The sequence below is a fragment of the Phacochoerus africanus genome, chromosome 4, assembly GCF_016906955.1.
Source record: "Phacochoerus africanus isolate WHEZ1 chromosome 4, ROS_Pafr_v1, whole genome shotgun sequence".
NCBI classification, from domain to species: Eukaryota; Metazoa; Chordata; class Mammalia; order Artiodactyla; family Suidae; genus Phacochoerus; species Phacochoerus africanus.
The window spans coordinates 74,606,352-74,633,957 of NC_062547.1; the positions used below are offsets into that span (position 1 = coordinate 74,606,352).

At 51.5% G+C, this 27,606-nt stretch overlaps 2 protein-coding genes across 10 annotated transcripts; one reads left to right on the forward strand and one right to left on the reverse strand.

Moving 5' to 3' along the window:
• The first annotated feature begins 4,391 nt into the window (after positions 1–4,391).
• Positions 4,392–19,247, forward strand: STAP2 (signal transducing adaptor family member 2). Of its 9 annotated transcripts, XM_047777474.1 has the most exons (15): positions 4,395–4,613; positions 7,591–7,668; positions 7,810–7,881; positions 8,021–8,143; positions 9,096–9,152; positions 9,802–9,902; positions 10,306–10,440; positions 10,789–10,858; positions 10,950–11,052; positions 11,180–11,263; positions 12,335–12,481; positions 12,569–12,661; positions 12,746–12,820; positions 14,785–14,919; positions 18,888–19,247. In XM_047777474.1, the coding sequence occupies exons 1-15, from the start codon at positions 4,506–4,508 to the stop codon at positions 18,959–18,961; spliced, it is 1,455 nt and encodes a 484-aa protein (XP_047633430.1). In that variant the 5' UTR covers positions 4,395–4,505; the 3' UTR covers positions 18,962–19,247. The 9 variants fall into 9 exon arrangements, with proteins under 9 accessions (XP_047633432.1, XP_047633429.1, XP_047633430.1 ...); XM_047777473.1 differs by lacking the exon at positions 18,888–19,247 and having other exon boundaries at positions 4,394–4,613; positions 14,785–15,143; XM_047777479.1 differs by lacking the exon at positions 14,785–14,919 and having other exon boundaries at positions 4,398–4,613.
• Positions 13,469–27,384, reverse strand: FSD1 (fibronectin type III and SPRY domain containing 1). Its single transcript, XM_047777482.1, has 13 exons — positions 27,222–27,384; positions 26,179–26,274; positions 25,866–25,997; positions 25,000–25,101; positions 23,701–23,723; positions 23,378–23,499; positions 22,582–22,791; positions 16,636–16,734; positions 15,661–15,820; positions 15,227–15,306; positions 14,061–14,312; positions 13,862–13,950; positions 13,469–13,767 (listed from the first exon to the last, which is right to left on the reverse strand). The coding sequence occupies exons 1-13, from the start codon at positions 27,234–27,236 to the stop codon at positions 13,657–13,659; spliced, it is 1,491 nt and encodes a 496-aa protein (XP_047633438.1). The 5' UTR covers positions 27,237–27,384; the 3' UTR covers positions 13,469–13,656.
• Positions 27,385–27,606: the final 222 nt, after the last annotated feature.

Here is a 27,606-nt window from a genome sequence, read left to right on the forward strand (position 1 = left end):
ATCGCTCACCCAGGGTCTAGCCACCAACCGGGCATCCCCCAGCCACTCAGACTCTGCAGAGCCCAAACTGGCCCTCAGTTTATTCCTCTGTATCCTTGCCTACTCTCTTGTCAACTCTCCTTAAACCCCAGGCTGGACCTCCAGCCTCTGTCATCTGGACCCTGGCCATCTCCCAGGGTCTCAGGTCTCCATACTCACCCCTTCCCCATCCATTTCCCACTCTGGCCCCAGAGGGATCGTTCTAAAATGCAACTAGGACCACCTTTCTCCCCTGCTCTAAATCCTTCTCTGACTCCCTATTGCCTCTGATAAATAAAATTAAAACTAACTCCTGTGAGGAATTCCCTGGTGGCTCAGTAGGTTAAGGATCCAGTGTTGTGGATCAGGTTTGGCACAATGGCACGGGTTTGATTCCTGGCCTGGGGAACTTTCACTGTGACCTCATTAACCATTAACAATTTATGGCACCCCTAAATGGCAGGTACTGTAATCAACATTACTGGAAAAGAGGTTGCCCAGAGTCACAAAGTTCTTGAGTGGACTCCAAAGGCTCTTCTTTGCTATGTGTATAAAGTCCAGATAACCTTACAAATATTAAGGAAATTTAAAAAAATTTAAATTAATTTATTTAGTCTTTTTGCTATTTCTTGGGCAGCTCCCTTGGCATATGGAGGTTCCCAGGCTAGGGGTCTAATCAGAACTGTAGCTGCCAGCCTACACCAGAGCCACAGCAACGCGGGATCCGAGCTGCGTCTGCAACCCACACCACAGCTCACGGCAATGCCGGATTGTTAACCCACTGAGCAAGGGCAGGGATCGAACCCGCAACCTCATGGTTCCTAGTCGGATTTGTTAACCACTGCACCACGACGGGAACTCCAATTTTTTTTTTTAATTTTTGTCTTTTTAGGGCTGTGTCTGTGGCATATGGAGGTTCCCAGGCTAGGGGCCAAACTGGACCTTTAGCCACTGGCCTACACCACAGCCAGAGCAACATCAGATCTGAGCCTCGTCTGTGACCTTCAGCACAGCTCACACCAATGCGAGATCCTTAACCCACTGAGTGAAGCCAGGGATCGAACCTGTGTCCTCATGGATGCCAGTCAGATCCATTTCCACTGAGCCACAATGGGAACTCCAAAAAATTGAATTTGTAATGTTAAAAGTCCCAGAAAGGGGGCTAGGTAGCTTTTAGATTCACAAGTTGCCAATCTATAAGTTCATTTCAGTAGCAGACCTAACAAATATTTAAGGTCAAAACCCTATGCCACATCCACAGCAATGCCAGACCAAGCCATACCTAGGCTGCAGCCTGCAACAATGCTAGGTCCTTTAATCCACTGAGCGAGGCTAGGGATCAAACCTGCATCCTCATGGATACTAGTCGGGTTTTTGACCTGCTGAGCCACAATGGGAACTCTGCTATCATGTGTTTAAAAAACTTTATGATATTAAGGAAAAAGTATTCCTTTGCTTGGAAAAAAATGAATAAATAAATAAAAGTCCCAAAGGAGACACCTGCAAGCCCAAATGGAGAATTCTACAAAGGTTCGAAGAAGAATTAACACCATTTTTACATAATCTCTTCCAGGAAATTGAAGAGGGATTACTATCCAATACATTTTATGAAGTTAGAACTAACTTGATACCAAAACCAGATAAGGAGTTCCCGTGTGGCTTAGCGGTAACAAACTCAACTAGTATCCATAAGGACTCGAGTTCATCCCTTGCCTCGATCAGTGGGTTAAGGAACCACTGTTGCCATGAGCCTGGTGTAGCTCACAGACATGGCTTGGATCTGGCGTTGCTGTGGTTGTGGTGTAGGCTGGCAGCTACAGCTCCAATTTGACCCCTAGCCTGGGAACCTCCATATGCCATGGATGGAACCCTAAAATGACAAACAAAAAAAAAAGAAAAGAAAAGAAAAAGAAAAAAGAAAGAAAGAAAGAAATTCTAACCAACAGAGCTGTAAGATAATGCATTTATGTTATTTTAAGCTTCTACATGTAGGATAATTTGCAGCCATAGGAAACTAACACACAAGCTAAAGGAAGTTCCCAAGAGCATATCAATTCATGCAGAAAAAGCATTTTGACAGAATTCGACACCCACTCATGATGAAAACTCTCAGCAAACTAGGAACAAAAGGAAACTACCTTAACTTGGTAAAGAATATCTACAAACCTTTAGTTAACATCATACTTAATGGTTAGGAAAATAAAAGGTGTACAAATTGGAAGGGAGGAAGAAATGAAACTCACCTGATTTGTAGATGATATAATGGCCTGTGTACCAAATCGAAAGAACACCTCTAGAGGAGTCCCCGTGGTGGCTCAATGGTAACAAACCCAACTAGCATCCATGAGGATGGGGGTTCAGTCCCTTGCCCTGCTCAGTGGGTTAAGGATCCGGCGTTGCCTTGAGCTGCTGTGCAGTTCGCAGATGCGGCTTGGATCCCATGTCGCTGTGGCCATGGTGTAGGCCGGCAGCTGCAGCTCCAATTTGACCCCTAGCCTAGGAACTTCCATATGCTGGATGCAGCCCTAAAAAGACAAAACAAACAAACAAAACAAACAAACAAACAAAAAACCCAAACAAACAAACACCCCTAGAACTAAGAAATGACTTAGTTCAGCAAGGTTATAGGAGAAGTCCACACATGAAAATCAAGAGCATGCCTGTATACCAGCAATGAATATGTGAAAACTGGAATTAAAAAATATAGTGCTGCAGAGTTCTCTGGTGGCTCAGTGGGTTAAGGATCCAGTGTTGTCACTGTTGTTGTATGGGTTCAATCCCTGGCCCAGGAACTTCTGCATGCCATGAGTGCTGCCAACAAACAAACAAACAAACAAACAAGAAAAGAAAAAAAAATACAATGTCACTTTTAATTGCTCCAAAAAAAGAAAAGAAATGCTTGGATATAAATCTAATGAAACAGGTACAGGACTTGGTTACTGAAAACTATACAACACTGATGAAAGAAATCAAAGATTTATTTATTTATTTTTGTCTTTTTTGCCATTTCTTGGGCCGCTGCCTCGGCATATGGAGGTTCCCAGGCTAGGGGTCTAATAGGAGCTGTAGCCACCAGCCTACGCCAGAGCCACAGCAACGCGGGATCCGAGGCTTGTCTGCAACCTACACCACAGCTCACAGCAACGCCATATCCTTAACCCACTGAGCAAGGCCAGGGACCGAACACGCAACCTCATGGTTCCTAGTCGGATTCGTTAACCACTGCACCACAACGGGAACTCCTATTTATTTTATTTTATTTTTTTGTCTTTTTGCCTTTTCTCGGGCCGCTTCCTCGGCATATGGAGGTTCCCAGGCTAGGGGTCGAATCGGAGCTGTAGCCACCAGCCTACGCCAGAGCCACAGCAACTCGGGATCCGAGCCGCGTCTGCAACCTACACCACAGCTCACAGCAACTCCAGATCCTTAACCCACTGAGCAAGGCCAGAGATTGAACCCACAACCTCATGGTTCCTAGTCGGATTCGTTAACCATTGCGCCATGACGGGAACTCCAAGAAATCAAAGATTTAAATAAATGAAGAGAACCTGAAAGTATCAGTTCCCTGGTGGCTCAGAGGGTGGAAGAACTGGTGTTATCACTGCTGTGGCTCTGGTCGCTGCTGTGGCAAGGCTTTGATCCCTGGCCTGGGAACTTCTGCATGCTTCGGGTGCGGCCAAAAAAAAAAAAAAAGGGAAAAAAAAGAGGAGTTCCCGTCGTGGTGGCGGAAAAGAGTCCGACTAGGAACCATGAGGTTGCTGGTTTGATCCCTGGCATTGCGGCATTGCTGTGAGCTGTGGTGTAGGTCACAGACGAGGCTTGGATCCCGTGTTGCTGGTTGCTGTGTCAGTGGTGTAGGCTGGAGGCTACTGCTCAGATTCCACTCCTATTCTGGGAACTTCCATATGCCATGGGTGCGACCCTAAAAAGCGAAAAAAAAAAAAAAAGGGAAAGAAAGACCATGTCTGTGGGTTGGTGGGTTGGAAGACTACACGGTACAGAGACATCAAGTTTCCTTCAACTGATATACACGTTTCATGCTGTTCCTATCAAAGCGCCTGCAAGACTTTTTGGTAGATACAAAAAAAAAATTGCTCTAACATTTTTATTAAAGAACATTGTCACTCTTTGGTCATATATCTCCTTGCCACTCTGGCACCATTCTTCTTTCTCCCTTCCAGGCCTTTGCTTAGCTAGGTTCCCCACCCCCACCCCACCCCTCCTGCACTGAAAGCCTCCCAGCAGCCCTAACCGCCATCCCTTACTCCTGCCAGGCCTCCCTGTCTTTCTGCAGGGACTGGAGAGGCTGGGATTTCCCTGGGATCCCTGGACCTGCCCAGGTCCAGCCCCCGCCCAGAGCTGACAGGGGAGGGAGCTCGCCGAGCTGACAGAAGAGAGGAAATTCCCCTGGAACCTGTTTCTCTGCTTCCTGGCTCAGCTGGGGCACCCACTGGAGGGAGAGGCCGGGCCAAAGACCAAGGCTGGCCATGGCCATGGCCTCAGCCCTGAGCCCACCCCGGGTCCCCAAGCCCAAGGGCGCCCTGCCCTCACACTACCACGAGAGCTTTCTGGAGAAGAAGGGACCCCGAGACCAGGTAAGGCAAGCCAGGGAGCTGGAGCTGCTGGATGGCCCTGGGCAGGTGCGGCACCTCTCTGAGCCTAGATTTCCCCATCTAGTCAAGCGCAGTCGGGTGGGTTCTGGGTAGGACAGGACAGGGACTGGGGGCTGGGAAAGGTTCCAACCCTCTGTCTGTTCATCTCTCTCTGACCGATTTGAGCTCTTTCTCTGTTTCTCCCTGCCTGGCTCCGTCTGTCTCAGTCTCTTTCTGTCTCAGATCTGAACAGGATCAGCGACTTCCTCTAAGAAATGGGGAGCCTTCTGACTCCCACTCCTCCCTCCTCCCCCAGCCCTGAGCTGACTCTCTGAACCTCAGCCACAGGGGTCAAAGTCGGCACAGATTGCAAGCTGAGACAGTGAGAGTTAATGGGGGCTATATCCCACAGAACCAAATGCTGGCTGGGGGGGTGCTCAGTGTGTGTGTTCCTCCGAATAAAGTCTAGCCCCTCGATTCCCAGTCTCCCCCCCAATCCCCCATACTCATCTTCTACTAGGACTCCAAACCAACTAGGCTTTTCTGTCTTTTTTTTTTTGTCTTTTTGCCTTTTTCTAGGGCAGCTCCCGAGGCATATGGAGGTTTCCAGGCTAGGGGTCTAATCAGAGCTGTAGCTGCCGGCCTATGCCAGAGCCACAGCAATGCGGGATCTGAGCCGTGTCTGCGACCTACACCACAGCTCACGGCAACGCCAGATCCTTAACCCACTGAGCAAGGCCAGGGACCGAACCTGCATCCTCATGGTTCCTAGTCAGATAGATTTGTTAACCACTGAGCCACAACGGGAACTCCCTATGCTTTTCTGTCTTTGACATGGCAGTTTCTTTCTCCTTTCCTTGCGCCTCTGGGCATCCAAATCCTCCCCAGCTTAGAAAGCACACAGAGGCAGGAGATCACAAGGGTTAAGAAAGAGCACAGCAGGGGGTGGGGGGGACTGAAAGATGCAGGTTCACATCCTTGTTCCTCGCTGTCCTGACACCCAGGCCATTTATAAGTGACTCTGCATCTTTGTGCCTCAGTTTTCCTCTATTATAAAATGGGTTGAAAAAAAAAAAGGAGTTCTTGTCGTGGCGCAGTGGTTAACGAATCCGACTAGGAACCAAGAGGTTGCGTGTTCGGTCCCTGCCCTTGCTCAGTGGGTTAACAATCCGGCGTTGCCATGAGCTATGGTGTAGGTTGCAGACGCGGCTCGGATCCTGCGTTGCTGTGGCTCTGGCATAGGCCAGTGGCTACAGCTCCAATTAGACCCCTAGCCTGGGAACCTCCATATGCCGTGGGAGCGGCCCAAGAAATAGCAAAAAAATAAAATAAAATAAAATAAAATGGGTTGAGGACTTCCCTGGTGGCCCAACAGGTTAAGGACCTGGTGTTGTCACTGCTGTGGCTTTGGTTACTGCTGTGGTGCAGGTTTGATCCCTAGCCCGGGAACTTCTGCGTGCCCTGGGCAGGCAAAAAAAAAAAAAAAAAAAATTATGATAAAATGGGTTGAAGAAGGCTATAGGCATGGTTACAGGAGAGGAGGAGCTCTTAGCATGAGGAGGATGTGACTCAGTGCTAGAACTGGCGCTTTGCATGTATATATTAATTCACCCAATTCTCACAACAACCTCCAAGGCAGGTACTGTTATTAGCACCATTTTATAGGTGGAGAAACTGAGGCACAAAGTGCTTAAATAACATGCAGTGGATGATATAGACCTGGTCATGATGAGGCAGGTCTGACCATGCCTAGTTTATTTTTACTCTTATTTGGCTGCAATGTGCAGTGGCTTGATGAGATCTCAGTTTCCAGACCAGGGACTGAACTTGGGTTACAGTGGTGAAAATGCCAAGGCCTAAACACTAGACTATTAGGGAAGTCCCTGACCATGCTGAGTTTAATCACTTATTGCTCTATTCCCAGTTCCTGGTACAGATTAGGTCTTCAGTAAATTTTAATTAAATATATGTACGTATCTAGGATTTAACCCTGGATGGACAGATAGGTGGGTGGATGGACAGATAGGCGAATGGATGGTTAAACACACAGGCATGCTTCAGAGATACTGAAGGTTCAGTTCCAAAGTACCACAATAAAGTGAATATTGCAATAAAGTGAATTGTGAATTTTTTGGTTTCCCAATGCACATATAAGTTATGTTTAACCAGACCATATTCTATTAAGTGTGCAAAATCATTATATCTTAAAAAAACACAAACAAAAACAATGGGCGTTCCCTGATGGCATAGAGTGTTAAGGATCTGGTGTTATCGCCACTATCATGTAGGTCAGCACTGTGGCACAGGTTCAATCCCTGGTCCAGGAATTGCTGCATGCTACAGGTGCAGCCACAAAAAGCTATCTCATTATCATTATGGACTAATTAAAGTACCTCCTCTTTCAGGAAGTCTTCCCAGATTTCCCAGTTTGAGGGCCTCTCTTCTTTGTGATCTCTCGGCTGAGGGTCTGTCCCTCCCTGAGTGTGCTAACTTCTTTTCTCTGGAAGATTTTAGTATCTATGCTTTCTTTCTCCTTCTGGAACATCATCTATTTAGAAACAGAAGCCATGTCCCATATATTATTTTGCAAGGTGCAGGTAGGTGCTTGGGGAATGTTTGGTGAAAAAAGTCCTAAAATCTTACTGTATCAGCCCCTTAGACCTCTGGAGATGGAGGACATTTGGAATTCAGAATCCTGGGGTGGGGGTAGGGGGATACCTGAATATGCAGACCTTCTAGTGCCCAGAGCCTTGTGAAGTTCTGACTGTAGACTCAGCACTGAGCCCAGCTCCTGACCCCTAGGTGATACCAATAAATATTTATGATGTGGGTAAGGGGACAGGGAGTTGTATGTATGTGTCAGTGTTGGGGGCGGGGGGTGAAGGTTGGGTGGGTGGATAGTTGGAGCACCATAAAGTGAGTTAGCACAAATTACTCCTAAATCTCCCACCTCTGGAGTTTCTCTTTGGTCCTTTCTCAGAACAGATCCCCAGAAGCTGGGCCATGGATGGGAAGGAATTCCCTGAGAAGCCAACATTTGTTCAAAGATTCAAAGCAGGTGATGAAGGAAACTATGTAAAGACCTGAGAGAACAGTGCTCAGGCAGAAAGAATAGCCAGTGCAAAGGTCCTGAGGCAAAGTATGATGAAGGTACCCAGCTTTTCCACCTCATCTCTTCTTTCTCCACTCTGGTCCACAGGATTACAAGAAGTTCTGGGCAGGCCTCCAGGGCCTGACTCTCTATTTCTACAATAGCAATCGGGACTCCCAGGTAAGGACAGAAATGAAGGCTCAAGAACTAGCCCACCGTTGACCCCAGGGACCAAACAAAGGGTGTGGATGGTATGGCCAAGCTGGGGGGCCTGAGGGGCCACAGGCCTGGTGCTCAGACCCCACTTCTGTGCCCCCAGCATGTGGAGAAGCTTGACCTAGGGGCATTTGTGAAGCTCACAGATGAGGCTCCCTGGGGGAGCTCCCATGATCCTGGCACCCACTTTTGCTTGGTCCTGCGGAACCAGGAGATCAAGTTCAAGGTAGGTCTCTAGGTGGGGCTGATTGGAGACCTTTCATTCTTGTTGTACCCAACCATTAATACATATTAGCATGGATGTGGGGACACTGGGCAGGTCACTTAACCTCTGTGAGCCTCAGTCTCAACTGAAAAATGGGATAATATGTGTAAAGTGTCCAGGACAGGATCTGATCCACAGTGATCATCATTGCCATCATTCAGTCTTTCAGCTAACATTACTGAGCACCTCCTGTGTGCCAGAAGATACTCTCCTAGTTGCAAAGCAGTGAATAAGACATATAAACATCTCTCCCCTTGTAGAGTTTACAGTCTAGTGGTGGAGGCACACACACACAAATACAAATGTGTAAAAAACATATAAAGGATGAATGGTGGTAGATGCTATGGAAACAAGTGCTAGGGAAAGGGGATGAGGGGTTAGGGTTGCAATGTTAAGAGGTGTGATCGGAGAAGGCCTCACAAAGGAGGTAAGGAAGCCAGTAGTGCAGATATTGCTGAAGCAGCTCTTTAGCAGAGGGAATAGCATATGCAAAGGCCCTGAGGCAGGATTGTGCCTGGCATGTTGGAGGAACAGTGAGGAGGCCCCTGTGGCTGGAGCAGAGTGAGCCGGGGAGGGAACGAGGAGGAAAGGGGAGCGGGGGGGGGGGGGTCGTGCAACCTTGTGGGTCACAAGAGGCCTTGGGCTTCAATGCTGGGGGAGGGAAGAGTCAAGGGAGGGTTTCTAGCATAGGAGATACATGATCTGATTTATGTTTTTCAAAATGTTCATAACCATTAAAGAATAATTATACACTACATAAATGAGGACTTACATTGAGACATCATCCTAAATTAATCTAACTCATTTAATCTTCAAAGCAGCCCTAAGAAACGGGCTCTTATTCCCCACTTCCATATCACAGATAGATAGACCAAGGCTCATCAGCACAGCAACTTTTCCTTTCTCTGCCTAGGTAGAGAGCCTGGAGTCTCGGGAAAGGTGGAAAGGTTTCATCCTGACAGTGGTGGAGGTAAGAGTGGTCCTCCTTGGCCCCTCTCTATCCTACTCCCCACTAGTCCTGCTCAGAAATCCTCTTTTTTTTTCCTACCCATCCTTCATTCCCCAAACAAAGCTCTGGCCTCAGACTGGTGGTCTATGAGCCAGACGTAGCCCCCAAACATCTTTTGTCTTGCCAACAAAGTGCTATAAGTTTAAAAATTAGCTATCATTTAAAAACCAGGAGTTTGTTTTCTTTTATTTGGCCACACCAGCGCATATGGAAGTTCCCAGGCCAGGGATCAAATCTGAGCCGCAGCTGCCACATAGGCCACAGCTGTGGCAACCCGGGATCCTTACCCCACTGTGCCAGAGCAGGAACTTTTAAAAACCAGGAGTTTTAGTCAACATTCCTGATTTCTATTTTACTCATTTGTTCTCTGGCCTGCCCCTGCCGACCACTGAATTTGAGTCTCTACATTCTAGTATTACTTTGGTCCTCTGCCCCACTACCAAAATCTCTTTCTTGGAATACTCTCTAAGCCTTCTTTGCTCTGAGGTGTCAGGTGGCTCTGGAGTCCCAAATCTGGGTGCCCACCCTGTCTCTATACACACTCTGGCTTCAGTCTGCCCCTCTGACGTGGGCACAGCCGCCCATTCCGGATGCCTCAATCCTCCCTCAGCTCCGTGTGCCGTCCAACCTGACCCTGCTGCCCGGACACCTGTACATGATGGCCGAGGCCCTGGCCAAAGAGGAAGCACGCCGTGCGCTCGAGATGCCCTCGTGAGTGCCCGAGTGTCTCCAGGATGGGGGAGAGCTGGAGAGCACGGGGCTGAGGGCAGGCAGTTGAGCGGGGTCTCCAGGCCTCAGAGCTTGAGTTAAGGGCCGCACCTGGGCAGGAGCGGAGATTAGCTGTTTAGAGCGGCTCTAGGTCTCTAAGGACGGACGGTCTCTAGGAGTGGGTTTAGGTGCCTGGGAGGGAGGTCGGGGTTTCCGAGTGCAGGCTTTTGTGCCTGGAGGACATACCTGAAGCTGCAGACACAGAGCTTGAGCCAGGGGAACTAGGCAGGGTCTCCAGGGGCAGGAGGGCATGGGGCTGGGCGCCGAAGGGCGGGGTTACGCTCAGGGGCGTGATTGTGCCCCTAGGGGCGGGGCCTGTCTTGGTGAGTGACGGGGCCCGCCCCAGGTGCTTCCTGAAGGTGAGTCGGCTGGAGGCGCAATTGCTCCTGGAGCGCTATCCCGAGTGCGGGAACCTATTGCTGCGGCCCAGCGGCGACGGCACCGGCGCCTTGTCGGTCACTACACGCCAGACACTCAACGGGTGCGCATGCGTGACGCCGGAGCCGGGGGTGGGGGGCGTTGCGGGGCGTGGTTAGGGGGCAGAGCCAAGTCGAAGGTGGAGCGGAACCCAGGGGTTGAGCCAGGATGGGGCAGGGCACCTCCCTGGGCGGACTCCTCCTGGAGGGCAGTGCCAGGACCCGGGGCAGGGTCTTTCATGGAGTCGGCCCAAGGCCTGGTCCCTCTCAAAGAACCACGGCAGGACGGGGCGTGGTCAGTGTGCAGGAGAGCGGTCAGGCCCTCCACGGGGGCGGGGCCAGGACAAGGCGTTGCGGGGAGCAGCCCTGCCTTGCATTTAGCCACACCACCTGCTTGCCCACTGCCCTTGCAGGACTCCGGTGGTCCGGCACTACAAGGTGAAGCGCGAGGGCCCCAAGTACGTGATCGATGTGGAGGAGCCGGTGAGCGTTGGGACAGGGTCCCAGGAAGCACAGTGGCCAGATCTGTGCCTCTTCCTCATCAGTCCTGACTCGATCCCCTATCTGCCCTCAGTTCTCCTGCACCTCAATCGATGCAGTAGTCAACTATTTCGTGTCGCATACCAATAAGGCTCTGGTGCCCTTCCTGTTGGATGAGGACTATGAGAAAGTGATAGGTGCGTACAGCCTCAGGGAACTGGGGCGGGGGCAGAGTGCACGCCTCTCCCAAACCCTACCCGAAGGGGCCACCCCTGGGTCAGCCCCCAGCCGCAGTGCCTCCTCCACCGTGCCTCTCTGTTCCAGGCTACGTGGAGGCGGATAAAGAGAATGGCGAAAGTGTGTGGGTGGCGCCCTCGGCCTCCTCTGCCTCCTCGGCCCCCGGCCCAGGTGATGCACCCTCCCCGCGGCTGCCCCTGGGGCAGACTGGGGAGAGACCCAGACCCTCATGGCACTACGTGTGCCCGACCTTATATCCAGAGTTGCAGAAATTACTCAGACCCTGCCCTCTAGGGGCTTCCAGGTTATGGAGGGGATGGACATGGCTGGGCACAAACAACTCCCAGCCCCATGCGGTTGAATCTGGGGTTGGAGAGTTGGGGAAATAGGGCAACACGGCCGAGTAGGGTAGGCGTAAGTCTTCCTGGAGAAGGAAGTGTTTGCTGAAGGTCTCAAAGTATTTCAAGAACTAGAGATGGGAAATTGGGGTGGGAAGTGGTCCAGCATATTAAGCAAGAGGAAGCGATAGGAAAGGTCTGTGCGGTGAGCAGTATGGTCCTCCCTGGGTTGGGCAGATGCAGCTGACCCCTCGGGCATGATGAGCATACACATACACAAATGCAGGCATGCCACACTCACGAAGATGAACAGTGTCCACCCGAATAATCAGAAGGTCCTGTGTAGATTTCAGCTCCACACATGCAGGAATATGGGTGTCACCTAAGTCCAGTTCCCTGAAGCACACATCCATATACACCCTTGAGGCCACAATCACATGTGTACACACAAACGCAGACCATCAGAGATACAGGAGCCTACACACTAATAAAGACAAGTGACCAAGCACATACCTGAACATCCATGCAGTATCACACATTTTGGTGCATAAACCCTTTACATGAGTTCCCTGGTGGCTCAGTGGGTTAAGGATCCAGTGTTTTTTTCACTGCTGTGGCTCGGGTCGCTACCATGGTGAAGGTTCGGTCCCCAGTCAGGGAAATGCTGCATGCTGTGGGCATGGCCAAAAAATAAATAAGCCCTTTACATATATTCACCTCTGCAAATTGAGCCCAGGGTACATGTTTATGCTACAGAGACCCAAACACACAGACTCAGAAACAGGCATGTGCACAGACAGATGGCAGGGACACATGCCTATATCCAGGTGAGCACACACACATCCCCACCCTGAGGTGTCACTGCACCATGTCGGCCCTGACAGTGACCATGACTTTTCACCAGGTCCTGCACCCCTCAAAGGTGGCCCTAAGCAACTGCCTCCCATGCCTGTGTCCAGCCAGGACAAGCTGCCCCCGCTCCTGCACCAGGACGAGAACTATGTGATCCCCATTGGAGACACTCCAGCTGCAAACTACATGAATGAGGACGGTGGGTGGGGGACCAGGGGAGGTCGAGAGTTGGGGACAGGGGCGGGCTAATGGCCAGATGTGACACGCCACATCTTTGTCCATGCAGTGCCTTCCCCTAGTCGGCCAGTTGTTCTGAAGCCCAAGAAGCTGGCCAAGTTTCAGGCAAAGCCTCCAAAGCCGCCCAGTGTGCCCAGGCCAGGTAGGCGGGGGGGGTCCCCTCCTCCCAGTCCCTCCCCCATCCAGTGGAAGGCCAGCTTCAGCCTTCATCTGTCTTCTCCTTCAGAGCCCAAAGTCCTCCACAGTGGCCTGGCCAGGAAGCTGGCAGTCAGCTCAGCACAGGCTTTCTTCCCCACAACAGGTAAGGGGCTTGCTTGTGCAGGGGGTCAGTGCAGGGTGGGCTTCACAAATAGGGGGCCCCTGCAGTCACACAGGACCTCATAGCCTGAAGCGATCCACACTTGGCTTAATGCTCTGCTATGTTCCTCTTGAAATTCTTCATGCCCATTGAACACATTTTCATTTACTCTGGGCCTCAAAAATTCTGCAGTGGTCCTGGGTGGATGTAATTGGGGAGAGCCTGGACTGGGGATCCCTGGCGCCACTGAAGCCTCAGACACCCCCCCACACCCCAGGGTTGGCAGACGTGACAGCAGAGCTGGAAGAGAAACTGCAGAGGAGGCGGGCACTGGAGGAGGCAGCTGGGCGCACGGGGGACCAGTAGGCCAGTCACCAAGCGTGGCACCACAGCCAGACAGATCCCTCCTCTCAGAATTAAAACCCAAGTCACCACAGTGCCTGTGTGTTTGGTGTGGCTCGGTGGGGCAGTGCGGGGTCTCAGATGGCTGCCCACAGCTGGCCCCATCTAGTCCCAGTGGTCCTCAGCTCAGCAAAACCTGCCTCCTGACCCTGCAAGAAAAGCCCATTTTACAGCTGGGAAAGCTGAGGTCAGAGGAGGCCAGGCACACCCAGTGCCACCCAGCCCCAAAGAACCAGCAGCACTGGCCTGGCCAGTGTTTGACCTTTATTGGGAGATGAGGTGGGGAGGAGGGCTCGCCCCAGGGCCCGCTCCCCATTGGTGACTCCCATCAGGAGTTAAGGCTCCAAGCAGCAAGTGAGAGCAGAGTGCCCAGCTGAAAGAGCCAGGGCCTGGAGGTGGCCCACCAAATCAGCCCAGCCGGTGGGCAGTCCAGGGTCCTAGGTGAGGCTGGTGTTAGAGCTGCTGGTAGCACTGCCCCGCTTCTGCAGGCAGCGCACAGAGCTGGGGACCTGCAGGCCTGTTGTCACGTGGAAGCTACCACACCACACCTGGGGGACAGTGATGAGAAACAGAGAGACTCAGCAGTGCAGCCAGCACTCACACCACCCCCCTCTTATCCCTGGGCCGTGAAGGAGGCCTCACCGTGAAAGCTGGCAGCAGCGGCTGTGTGAACTTGGCTTTGAAAGTGTGCAGCAGCTGTTTGGTGTGGGCGTTGTAGAAGGTCAGAAGGCCTGGGGTGGGAGTGAGGGGTAAGAGAGACAGGGGGACCTGGTAAGAGGAGTCTGGACAGAGGGACAGTGGACAGAGGTGGCCGGAGAGGCCATCGGGGGCTTGGGGTCACCTTGGTGGAAGTCGCAGTGCACACCCAGGCAGTCGGGCACGGGGGCGTCCAGCACCTTGGCCTTGTTGGCGTGCTTGGCAGTGAAGCTGACCTGCAGCCAGTTGTTGACGTGCAGGCACCAGGACGCGGCCGTCTTGCCCAGCTGCTCAAAGCGGCCCAGGCTGCGGTAGGCCACCCCCACGCCAAACGCCTTGCTGTCCGGCTCGTAGCGCACTTCCCAGTACTGCTCCCCGCCATCGATCAGCGTGTCCCCTGTGGGGCGGGGTGGGCAGCGGGTACTGGGTAGAATCGGGTCCCAGGTGCCCTTTCACGAAGGGGCAGCCAGAGCCCAGCTATTCCCTCCAGGTACTGCCCGGGCTTTATCAGCTCCCTCTAGGTACTCATTAAGTTCAGATACTCTCCAAGCCTCAACTAGATCTCAGCTAATCCCCGAGTCCACGTCCTCCCCAGGCCTGGGATCCAGATTCTTGCCACCTTAGCTACTCCCCGATCCAGCTGCAATGTCTCCATGCACTCCTGCCCACCAGACTCAAGCTCCTTTCCTCACTCATCCCCAGAAACCAGCTCCTCCCTAACTTCGCCCCTTCCACACACACCCACCAGATATTACAGACCACACTGGCTTCCGCATATACCCCAATCCCCCTTTTCAAGCTTTTTTTCTGGACAGTGGTGATTCCCCCAAACTCCACTTCCTCCTTGGACTTCAGCTTTTCCTTCACAGGGTCCAATCACTCCTGCGGTGCGAATCCTAGCCATTCTCGCCACTTCTCCAGCTCTGGCTTCTCGACTCTTCTGAAACCACTTCCCCACGCTCCAGTGATGCTTAGGCTCCTCCACGAACCCAGCAGCGCCTCGGGTAAACTGTTCTTTGCAGCTACTCCTCAAGTCTCGGCCACTCCAGGAAATCCCTCCTCAAGCTCGAGTGCCCAGCCACTCCCAGAGTCCAGAGCATCCTTAAGCTCTGGCTCCCCTCAATAATCGTTCCTCCCTCAATCTAGCTTTCCATTCCCCCAGTGTCACAATAACACATTCTGGGGACCAGTCCCACAGAAGCCTTGTCGACAGCGGCCTCAGTTTGCCCAGCCAAAGGAATTCCCTCCTACCACCCCCACATCAGGGCCCTGCCCAGAGTTGTCTCTCCTCCCAGCTTCCCCACTCCTTACCCAGCACTGTGTAGGACTCAGCTGTGAAGCGATCCCGTCCCCCACGACCTGAGGGCATCCTCTTGGGAGATGGAATACCTCTGTGAATGGCAAGGAGAGGGAAGTCTCAATTCAGACCTCACCTTTCCCACAGGAGGGCTTCCCCGGTCCACCCGAGCCACCATGAACTTTTCATCATTCATTAACTGTATGTGGTTGTTTTCGTACACTAAGCTTCTCGTGTCAGAACATACTCGTGCTTGTCCTCTTCCGGAAAACTTCTATTCAACCATCAAAACCCATTTCGAAATCTCCTCTCCCTTCATTCATTCTTTGGGCTCCTCCAGCTCCACATCCCTCCCTCCACCCCAGCCTTGACCCCACTGGGCTCTGTGTGTCCACCTCCAGCTTGATCTCCTCCACCAGAGACTCAGGGAGGGGAGGGGACAGGCTACCTGGCTGGGGAGTTGACGGGAGACGCCGTCCGCCCCTTGCCATCTTTCTCGCGAGCTTTGATATCCTGCACCTTCCCGCCCATGGCGTCCCACTCCACGGAGAGATCATCCACCCGCAGGTTCTGGTGGGATGTGGACGCATCCAGGCGGAACATGAACGCTGGGGTTGGGCAGATGCGGGAGTCACAGAGATGGGGAAACCCAGAGACACAGAGAGAGACAGACAGTGACCAAGACAGACCATAACAGGGACAGAGGAGAGAAAGAGACAAAGAAACAGACTAAGACAGAGAAAGAGACTGATGGACACAGGTTCAGAGAGAGAGAGATAAGAGGTAGAAAGACACTGAGAGACGAGGTGAGGAAGAGTGGAGGGGGCAGAACCTGTAGCCAGAGGAGTGAAGGCCAAGGGCATGATGCCTAAAATCTCCCAGGTCTGAAGCCACTTTCAAACCACTGTGCTGCCCTGTGCTTCCACTGGAGATTAATTCCAGGAAAAGGGCCCGGCTGCAGCATGACAGAGTAAAGCTAGACTGCAAAAGGACTTCCTATCAGGACATGCAAAGGTGTCACTGTGGGAAGCTAAGAAATCTGTCTTCACTATTGATAGCCCATTCCCAAGTCTAAAGAGCACTTAGCTATTTTTTGGAAGAGAGACAGAGAGTAAGAGAGGAAGGGGAGGGAGAGAGAGCGCGAGTGTGAGAGAGTGTGTGTGTGTGTGTGTGTGTGTGTGTAGGTATAATGGGATCCAGGTATAATGGGATCAACTGCAAATGCAAAAAACAATATCAAAGTTTATACCAGAGACTCAGGGTAAGGAATCTATTGTCGACTGAGCACTGAGCCTCCTGGCCAACCAAGGCAAAAAGGGCCACAGAAGTCTGATTAGAAGATTCTCATTAGACACCAGTCCCTGGAGCCCCGGGAGTGAGGGGTTATGGAGTCACAGCTAGGGTAGGGGTGGGAGCCAGTCACCTGGTGTCTCCAGGGTCACTGGCTCGGAGAACTCGCCTGAAACTGCCTTATTACAGGCCTTCACCCGGAAATTCATGTATTTCATGTCAAACTTGAGACCTATGAGGCAACAGAGGGATCTTAACATTGTATACACTTCAAGCAATAGATTAGAGGCACCCCCCTGTCCCACAGTAATCCCACCACCCCTCATTCTAAGGAGCACCTTTTTTTTTTTCTTTTTCTTTTCTGTCTTGTCTTTTTAGGGCTGCACCCACGGCATATGGAGGTTCCTAGGCTAGGGGTCTAATTGGAGCTGTAGCTGCAGGCCTACGCCAGAGCCACAGCAATGCCAGATCTGAGCCGTGTCTGCAAACTACACCACAGCTCATGGCAATGCTGGATCCTTAACCCTCTGAACGAGGCCAGGGATCGAACCTGCAACCTCATGGTTCCTAGTTGGATTCATTTCTGCTGCGCCAAGATGGGAACTCCCTAAAGGGCACCTTATAAAGGATGTCTTATCCCTGAGAAACCATCCTTGCCCTTGTTTACCTGTGGAGGTATGGATTACTTGGTTCTGCCTCCAACAAAGACTGGCCAATCAGGATGCTTTATGGTCCAGTTACAGCAATTGGTCCAGGGATAGGCACATGACCCAAACTGGCCAATCAGAATATGCCCTGGGACACTGGCTGGTATTATAGTGAGCAGAGTCCCTCTTCCCTTTGGTTTGGCCAGCTAGGAGGAAGCTCCTCCTGGGCAAATCTGCCAGCACGTTGGCCAGCTGCCTTGAAAATGCAGCCCCTAGAGCCAACAAGTAGAGGGAATGGAGCTGAGCAAGTCATTTGCTGGAACCCCTGGATCTCACCCTATCTGGTTCCTTAACAATTTTCCCTACTACTAGGATAGAGCCCTCCCTTCATTTATATCATTTTAAAAAATTCTTATTAATTTCTTCTAACCTTAAACAGTAAAGCCAAGTATCAAGCTGTCTTCCCCCTCAAATTAAGCCTCTTTGGAGAACTATCCACATCACCCTCTCGGTTGCCTCACTCCCTCTCCTTCCTTTGCCCTTCTTAGTCCTCATCTTGCAGCATGTCCTAGCTGCCCCCTCCTTCCTTCATGGAACATTCTCATTCCTTGGCAGCTACTGCACTGCCCTCTCCTGGCTGCCCCGATTGCTTCCCTGTGGTCTTCTTTGCAGGCTCTTCTCTACCCTCAAATGTCCAGGTGGCTCAGTCGGGACCCCTGCTCATTTCATTCTGCTCGCTGTCCCTTTCTCACCCTTCATTTATTTTATTTTTTTGTCTTTTTGCCATTTCTTGGGCTGCTCTCGTGGCATATGGAGGTTCCCAGGCTAGGGGTCTAATCGGAGCCGTAGCTACCAGAGCCACAGCAATGTGGGATCCAAGCCACATCTGCGACCTACGCCACAGCTCACGGCAACGCTGGATCCTTAACCCACTGAGCAAGGCCAGGGATCAAACCCGCAACCTCATGGTTCCTAGTTGGATTCGTTAACCACTGAGCCATGACGGGAACTCCGCTTTCTCACCCTTCAGACACCAACTGGCCACCCACGGCACCCATAGCCCAGACCACATCCAGTTGCCTCCCAAGAATCCCCTGCAAGATGCCCATTCTCTGAGCATCCCAAATAATGCTGGGCACACCCTACTTTGAAACCTGCCATAGCTCCCCGTGCCCTTAGGATAAAGTCCCTGTTCCTCCTCTCCCCTCTCCCCATGGAGGTTGTTCTCTCTGCAAACATAGCTCATTCCAGACTCAAAGGCTCAGTATCCTGGCCTCTGAGTCCTTGATCAGACTGTTCCTCTGCCTAGCAGGCTGTTCTTCCTGCCTTCTCCTTCGAGCCTCAATCTGGCTATTAGCTCCTCCAGCCCACCCAGATCACCTCATTCTTCTTTAGATCCCCTTCTCTGAGAATTCTATAGTTTGCTCAGCATCTCCATCTACCGCCCCAGAGCTAAAACTACCACCCAGAAGGCTTGGTTTGAGAACCACCGAACCCATCTGACTATTGAGGATCTGGACTCACACATGCCTCAGTTTCCTACTCTGTGAACCAGCAATCATATTCCCCACACTGAGCAGGGTTCATGTGAGGATGAGGATGAGGAATGTAAGTGATAAATATTTAACCCAAACCATCCTGTTTTCTAAGCAATCAACAAAACAGTACGTAGACTGCAAATAACCACATAGGTTCTTTACGTGAATGAGCACATGCATCATTATCTTCAATATCGCAGGTCCTTTGAGGGATTCAACTTCCTGCCCTGAGGAATTTACTCTCTACAGATTTTGCAAAAGGCCAGGTAGGTGAAGGGATTCTATCAGGAATCCCATGATGGAGAAGTTTGATGAAGAACTTTGATAGTGGTGGTGGTTATACAAATCTACAACACATGGGATAAAACTGCACATGGGATTACACACGCACACATGATGAGTGCGTGTAAAACTGGTGAAAAGTGAATTAACACTGCAGAATGTCCACACATCAGCTTCCTGGTTCTGACACTGAGCTCTAGTCATGTAAGCTGCCACTACAGGAGAAAGCTAGGTATATACACACAATGGAATATTATTCAGCCTTAAAAAGGAAGGAAATTCTGGGAGTTCTCCCATGGCACAAAGGGTTAAAGATCTGGCACTATCATTGCAGGGGTTTGGGTCGCTGCTGTGGCATGGGTTTGATCCCTGGCCCAGGAACTCCCACGTGCCATAAGAAAGGCCAAAAAAAAAAAAAAAAAAGCAGGGAGAAAGAAATTCTAACACACAGTCACACAATACCGCATGGTAAACCTTGAGGTCACTGCATTCAGTGACATAAGCCAGATATAAAGGGATACATATTATTTGATTCCACCTATGTTAAGTACTTAGAGCAGTAACAGTCATAGGGGCAGGAAGCAGAATGGTGAGTGGCAAAGGCTGGGGGAGCGGAATAGGAATTAGTGTCTAGTGGGGAAGAGTTTCAATTTTGCCAGATGAAAAGTCCTGGAGAAGGATGGTAGGGATGATGGTAGCACATAACGGATGCACCGAAGAGTTGATCTGTACACTGAAGAATGGTTAAGGTGGGAGTTCCCATCGTGGCTCAGCAGTTAAAGAATTGAGCCACGACTAGTATCCATGAGGATTCGGGTTCGACCTCTGGTCTTGCTCAGTGGGTTAAGGATCTGGCATTGCCATGAGCTGTGGTGTAGGCTGCAGACACGGCTTGGATCCCTGGTTGCTACGGCTGTGGCATAGGCGGGCGGCTACAGCTCCTATTCGACCCCGAGCCTGGGAACTTCCAAATGCCGTAGGTGTGGCCCTAAGAAGACAAAAGAGTACAACCACTATGGAAAACAGTATGGAGGTACCTTAGAAAACTATACATAGAACTACCATATAACCCAGAAATCCCACTCATGGGCATATATCCGGACAAAACTTTCCTTGAAAAAGACTCATGCACCTGCATGTTCACTGCAGCACTGTTCACAATAGCCAAGACATGGAAACAACCTAAATGTCCATAGACAGATGATTGGATTAGGAAGATGTGGTATACATACACAATGGATACTACTCAGCCATAAAAATGAACAAAATAATGCCATTTGCAGCAACATGGATAGAACTAGAGACTCATACTAAGTGAAGTAAGTCAGAAAGAGAAAGACAAATATCACATGGTATCACACATCTGGAATCTACTATGTGGCACAAATGAACCTTTCCACAGAAAAGAAAATCATGGATATGGAGAAGAGACTTGTGGCTGCCAAGGAGGAGGGGGAGGGAGTGGGATGGACTGGGAATTTGGGGTTAATAAATGCAAACTATTGCCTTTGGAATGGATAAGCAATGAGATTCTGTTGTACAGCACTGCGAACTATGTCTGGTCACTTAGGATGGAGCATGATAATGTGAGAAAAAAGAATGTGTACATGTATGTGTGACGGGGCCAATTTGCAGTACCATAGAAAATTGACAGAACACTGCAAACCAGCTATAATGGAAAAAATAAAAATCATTATTTAATGGCAAAAAGACAAAAAAAAATCATTATTTAAAAAAAAAAAGAATGGTTAAGGTGGTAAATTTTACATTATGTGCTGGGGTTGGTAGATGCAAACTATTACATTTAGAATGGATAGGCAATGAGATCCTACTGTACAGCACAGGGAACTATCTTGTCTCTTGGGATAGGCCCTGATGGAAGATAATATTAAAAAAGGGAATGTGGGAGTTCCTGTCGTGGCTCAGCGGTTAACAAACCTGACTAGGATCCATGAGGATGAAGGTTCGATCCCTGGCCTTGCTCAGTGGGTTAAGGATCCGGCATGGCCGTGAGCTGTGGTGTAGGCTGTAGACACGGCTTGGATATGATGTTGCTGTGGCTGTGGTGTAAGCCCGGAGCTATAGCTCCAATTGGACCCCTGGCTTGGAACCTCCATATGTTACAGGTGTAGCCCTAAAAAGCAAAAATAAAAATAAAATAAAAAATTAATAACAAAGGGAATGTGGGGAGTTCCCGTCATGGCTCAGCAGAAATGAATCCAACTAGGAACCATGAAGTTGAAGGTTCAATCGCTAGCATCGTTCAGCGGGTTAAGGATGTGGCATTGCCATGAGCTGCGGTGTAGGTCACAGACACAGCTCAGATCTGGCATTGCTGTGGTTGTGGCCAGCAGCTGTAGCTCCAATTAGACCTAGCCTGGGAACCTCCATATGCTGCAAGTGTGGCTCTAAAAAAAAATAAAAAGAAAAGGAATGTATATAGATGTTATGACTGGGTCACTCTGATAAACAGCGGAAATTGGCACAACACTGTAAATAGACTATACTCTTTTTTTTTTTTTTTTGCCTTGTAGGGCCGCACCCACAGCATATCTAAGTTCCCAGGCTAGGAGTCTAATTGGAGCTACAACTGCCAGCCTACACCAGAGCCACAGCCACTTGGCATCTGAACTGAGTCTGCAACCTACACCACAGCTCATAGAAATGCCGGATCCTTAGCCCATTGAGTGAGGCCAGGGATCAAACCTCCATCCTCATGGATAGTAGTTGGGCTCATCACTGCTGAGCCACACAGGAACTCCTCAATTATACTCTAATAAAAAAATCTTAAAAATATTTTCGGTTATGTGTATTTTATCAGAATAAAAAAAGATTGAAAAAAAATATGTGTTTATTTTGATTCCCATGAAAGGATGAACCAAGAGTTTCCCAGGCCCTCTTGGAGGCTGCTAGCTTTCCTTTCCTGCAATTAACATACTCATTATTAACCATGTATGCTAATTACAGATAAGGAGCAGGCTGATTACAGCCCAAGAGCTGTGGTGATAGTTATCTTGTCAGCAAGGCTCTCCCCACCGCAGAGGGTTTCCTCTGGCTCAGGACAGCTTCCTAATGCATTAGGGACCCCTGATTTTCTCCTCCTTCAGACCCTCCCCTACCAGCTGGATGGATTCCCCCAGGCCTTCTGCTTTCTCATAACTACCAAGGGAATCCCCAGATCCTGGGAGGATGGTCCCCCAAACACCAGCTCCACAAGGGGAGGGATTTTCTCCCACTTTTCTCACTATTGCAAGGATGGTGCCTGGTACCCAGCAGGTGCTCTGTGAGTCAAAATGAATGAATGAACGAATGAAGGAATGAATGCTGGATCACAGAGACAAAACAGGGACAGAGGATGCCCTCTCTCCCTGTGCCTCACTCAGTTCCTCATCTATAAAATGACAACAAGCCTGCCCATTACACGTAGGTAAAATGCTTGGCACATAGTAAGCCTTCAATACACAATGCAGCGGCTATCACCAGTTTCATTTTCATTATTATCATTTCTGCTACTCCTGATCAGCCCAGCCAGGCTGCTCTCACACCCCATGCGCCTTGAGGCTCACCCAGAATCTCCAGGTTGACTGAGGGGGAAGGCTGAGCTGCCCTTACCGGTCAGAGTGTATTCCGTCTGCCGGATCCCCTCAATGACCATCCAGGGCTGGTCCTCCTTGAGGCGGGGTGGGCCCTCAAAGTTGGTCCGCCGGTACTCCAGCACGTAGTGGTCGATCTTGTTGTCCTCGTCTGGCATGCGCCACACCAGGGTTACACAGTTATCGGCCACCAGGGACTCAGCCAGATCAATCACAGGGGCACTAGGCACTGCCCAGGACAAATGGGAGAGGGAGGTCAGGTGGCTGTGCCAGCAGGGGTGGGCCTTGTCATAACCCTGCCAACTTAATAGACTTTTCTGAGGGCAGGATGTCCTCCAGATCCCAAGGTTGGGGGGTGGGGCCCTTCTAGGTTCTGGGGCCTGGGGGTGGAGCCTCCTGGGTTTCACCAAAGGGTGAGAGGTGAGCTTTCTCAGGGTTCAACCAACAAATAACTGGGCCTTCTCTGGATTCCACCATTTAGGGGTAGAACATGTGGAACAGTCTACCCCTTGGGGGTGTGGCCTCCATAGGACTCCACCCCTTGGTAGGTGGGGCCTCTTCAGGGATCTGCCAGGAGGTGGGGCTTCCTCCAGGCTCTACTCAACAGTGTGGCTTGCTGTGCCTCCACCCAGGGTTGAGGCTTCCTCATGGCTCCACCCAGTGGGGGTAGGTATCTCAGGGCTCCACCCCAGGGTGGGGCCTTCTGGGGTTTCTACAAATGGTTATCAGCCTTACTCTAGGTCTTGTCTCAGGCTCCCCCAGACTCCCAGGCCACTGCCCTGGAATCCTGGCCCTTCCGAGGGTTCTCCTCTCACCAGGCAGGAATGTGAGTGCCTGTAGCATCCTCCGCTCCTGTGCAAAGTCCACCATGAGGTGACTCATGTTGTCGCTGACCTTGGCTTTCAATGAGAGCCGGAAGGCTGGGGCCATTGTCACACTGCAGGGAAGGAGGTGGAGGCAGCCTGCACACTGCAGGGAAGGAGGTGGACGCCCAGGCCTAGTCCTCTGAGGTGTGTGTAAGGCCCCCCTCCCCCTTGCTCCCATCCAGTGCTCTGGGCCAAGGGACCCTCACCTGGGCGTCCCCACCTTCACAAGAGGGGTGGGGCACTGGGGTGGGAACCAGGTTCCAGCATCTTACCCATCTTTGATTTGCTTGGCAGCCTAGAAAGAGAGTCAGAATAAAATCCACAGAACTGTGCTGACAATCAGAAAGCTACTACACAGACAGGAAGACTGAGGCCCAACCAGGCACTATGTGGCAAAGTGCCCCAACACTGGGGCAGAAACCCTTGGCCATGCCCTGAAGGGACCGGGACGGGGGCAAAGACAGGCTCCCATTCCCACCCAACCTCCCACCCAGTGCCCAGTACATACAGTTGGCTGGTTTAGCAAATAAAAATACAGGATGCCCAGTTAAATTTGCATTCCAGATAAACAATAAATGATTTTTCTTGGCTACACCTGGGATGTAGAAGTTCTTCGGCCAGGGACTGAGCCCACACCACAGCAGTAACCACAGCCGCAGCAGTGACAACACCAAATCCTTAAGCCACAGAGCCACCAGGGAACTCCAAAAAATAAGTGATTTTTCAATATAACTAGGTCTCATCCAGTATTTTGGATATACTAAGTACTGCATGTGATATTCAGTAAAATTATTCATTGTTAAATTTGTGAAAATTCATTGTTATTCATTGTTAAATTTGAATTTCAGCTAATGAATAAGTATTTCAGTATAAATATGTGCAACACAATACATTGGAAATGCTTATACTGAGCATTTCCATTGTGGCACAGCAGAAATGAATCCAACTAGGAACCATGAGGTTTCAGGTTCGATCCCTGGCCTCACTCAGCAGGTTAAGGATCCAGCGTTGCTGTGAGCTGTGGTGTAGATGGCAGACACAGATCAGATCTGGCATTGCTGTGGCTGTGGAGAAGGCTGGCAGCTGCAGCTCCGATTGGACCCCTAGCCTGGGAACCTCCATATGCCACAGGAGCGGGCCTAAAAGGCAAAAAAAAAAAACAAAAAAGTAAATAAATAAGTAAACATTTGCATAAGATATACTAAAAATGTTATTCATCCTTGGAGTTCCTTTGTGGTGCAGTGGGTTAAGGATCCGACGTTGTCACTGCAGTGTGAGTTGCAACCACAGCTCGGACCTGATCCTTGGCCCAGGAACTCCATATGCTGCAGGGTGGCCAAAAAAGAAAAAAATGATTCCTTTTTAAATTTGAATGTCAGATCAACCACAAAGAATTGTGTTTTTTTAGTCTAAGAATGTCCCATGTGATCTTGGGGACATACTCAGACTAAATATTGCACGGGCCATACTTATACTAAAAAACTCCTTGTGGTTGATCTGAAATGCAAATGGAACTGAATGTCCTGTATTTTATCTGGCAGCCCTACCAGTCTGGTTTCAGAGGCACCCACCTGAGGAAAGTCCCCGCTGTCCGTGGCCTGCAGGGTCTGGTTGGCTGTCTCCAGAAGCTCTTCAGAGCTCTCAAGGGCTCGAGTGCAGGCAGCCAGCTGGTTCTGTGGATGCCATGGCACCAAGAGAAGAGACCCCTCACTCCACTGCATCAAACCCTCCCAGGGATCCCCACTGCCTTCAGGATCCAGGGTACCAGCCCCTTCTCCAAGTCCAGGCGGGAGTGGGAGGCTGGAGAGGGCTGGGCCTCGCTGTTGGCAGGGCATCAGAAGCACCTGGGGATCCCTTCCTTAGAAACGCACATGCTCAGGCCATACCTGAGCCCGGGGGCACCATGTTCCCTGGGGATGGGAATCTGGGGCATTAGGAGGTTACCCAAGAGGCTCTGGTGCAGCCCCAGCAACCCCAACTTGGAATCTGAGACCCCCCTGGGAGCCATGGGGGTTGTTTGGCAAGTGGTGATGCTGCCAGATCTGGGGGACCAGTAGGAAGAGCTGAGAAATTGGAAGCACTGGATAAAGGTTGGGGGTGGGTGGGGGTGGAAGAAGAGCCAGATGTAGGGGTGGGGCCTTGGCCATGGAGAAGAGGGGTGGATGGGTGAAGGGATTAAGGGGGAGGGCAGGTGGAGGGGGGGACTGCTAGGTCATAGCCAGGGCCCTTCCATGGGAAAAGCCAGAGGAAGGAGGAGGTGACACCAAAACCACTCGCTCTGGACACCGGGGACCCTTGGGGGCATCTCTGGGAAGGGGCAAGGGAGGAGGGGCAGGTTTGGAGGAAGAGACCAGTGTGAGGGGTGTGGTAGGAGATGGCGTCTGGTGGGGGTCCAGGAGAGCCTCCCCCCCACCCCCCCACCCCCCGCACCCCACACCTGCAGCTCATAGGTTCGGCTGGCCCGGTCCTGCTTTATCTTCATAAGCATGCCCTCTTTCAGCTCCTCCAGGAGAGAGAAGAGGGACTGGAACTCAGCCTCCAGGTCCTCCTGCACCTTGGCCGAGTTTGCCTTGAAGAGAAGAAATGTTGTGGGGTCAGAATAGCCAGCATTGGCAAAGCCTGTGCTCAGATGGGGAACCGAGCCTGGCAATAGCAGCCAGACCCTGAGTCCCATGGACATTAGCAGCAACAGGTTAGTTCATATGGCTGCCCCACCTCACCCCACCCCCACCGCCCCCGGCCTTTCTCACCTCCACATTCAGCAGCATCTGCTTGAGGGAGTAAATGAAACTCTGAATCTCTTCATTTTTAACAGCCAGTGTCGTGATGATCTTGCGTAGAGCCTCCTGCCCCCAGGGAAGTGCACACACAGATAAGCCACTCATTCTGGCCAGGCTCCCTGACCTAAGTCTCCCCTTTCTGCCTTCCAGGGATCCAGGGAGTGGCTATAGGGGCCACCAGGCAGATGAGCTTGAACACTTGCCAAGAGCAGGCCTGCCCTACACTCCTAATAGAGCAGGCGAGTGCCGTCAGCATGCCCGTTTCACAGCAGAGGAAACTGAGGCTCCCAGAGAGCTTCTCAGGAAGAGCCAGGTCTGCCTGAGCACAAAGCCTTCAACCAGGTACCTGTATCCTGAGGGCGGGGCATGCTCTGGGGTGAGGGGCTAGCCTGGGGAAAGAAACCCCAGAGGAAAAGGACACCTGCAGAACAAGGGCTCATCTGGGGAAGTGGATACACGGGAAAAGGGAATAGCAAGGAGAAAGGAGGTATCTGAGGAAGTGGGTGAGAGAGCCCAGGTAAGTAGAAAAGGGCAAGGGAGGCCTGGGGGAGGGGATGCCGGGAGGGAAGGAGGCCGCGTGGGAGGATGCTGCTGGGGGCCTGTGGCCCTAACCCAGGCCTCAGACAGGTCCTTTTCCTAGAGGCGAGGGATTAGTGGGGTCACCTGTGCTAAGCTGGCGGAGCATCCTCCGATGCGGGGCGAGGGCCGGGACACCTGGTCCGCAGTCCGGGTGGAAGGCGTGGGGGATGTAATCAAGGCTGGGTCCGGGAATACTGGGCGGGCGTGGGGGTTCAGAGATGTGCCTGAACCCAAGCCAAGACGATGTTGGGTCGGGGCAAGGGTGGGAGGGCTGTGTCCACAATGGTGGTTAATTCGGGCGGGGTTGCCGCGAGGGTGGGGCTTCCGCCCAGAAGCAACTGGGATGGGGGTGGGGATCGCGCTGCGGCATCACCTGGTCCCGTCCCCTTGTCCACCCCCAACGTGGGCCACGCCCCGCCCCGCCCTGGTCTTACCCTCTGGTCCTCCATGGCTGCAGCCCAGGTTGTCCCAAGCCCGACCCGCGGGCCCCGCTTGCTCTTCTAGTCCTCAAGCTGTCTTTGCCGCTGCCGGGAGCCAATGGCCCGCCGAGCCCTCGCCGCCGCCGCCGCCGCGCCCCCAGTCAGCGCTCCATCACTGGCCGTAACGCGCAGGCGCGCCTCTCGCGGCAATCTGGGAAATGTAGTCCTTACTGCCCCGGGGTCGCAGGGATTCCCGAGGGCCTGGGTGGCACCAGGCAACATGGCTAAAGATGTCTGTGCTGGAGAGTCAGCAACAGAGAGGCCGGGTGCCTGGGTTCGACTGTCGTGTGACCTCGAGCTCATTCCTAGTCCTCTTAGTGCCTCAGTCTCCCAAATTGTT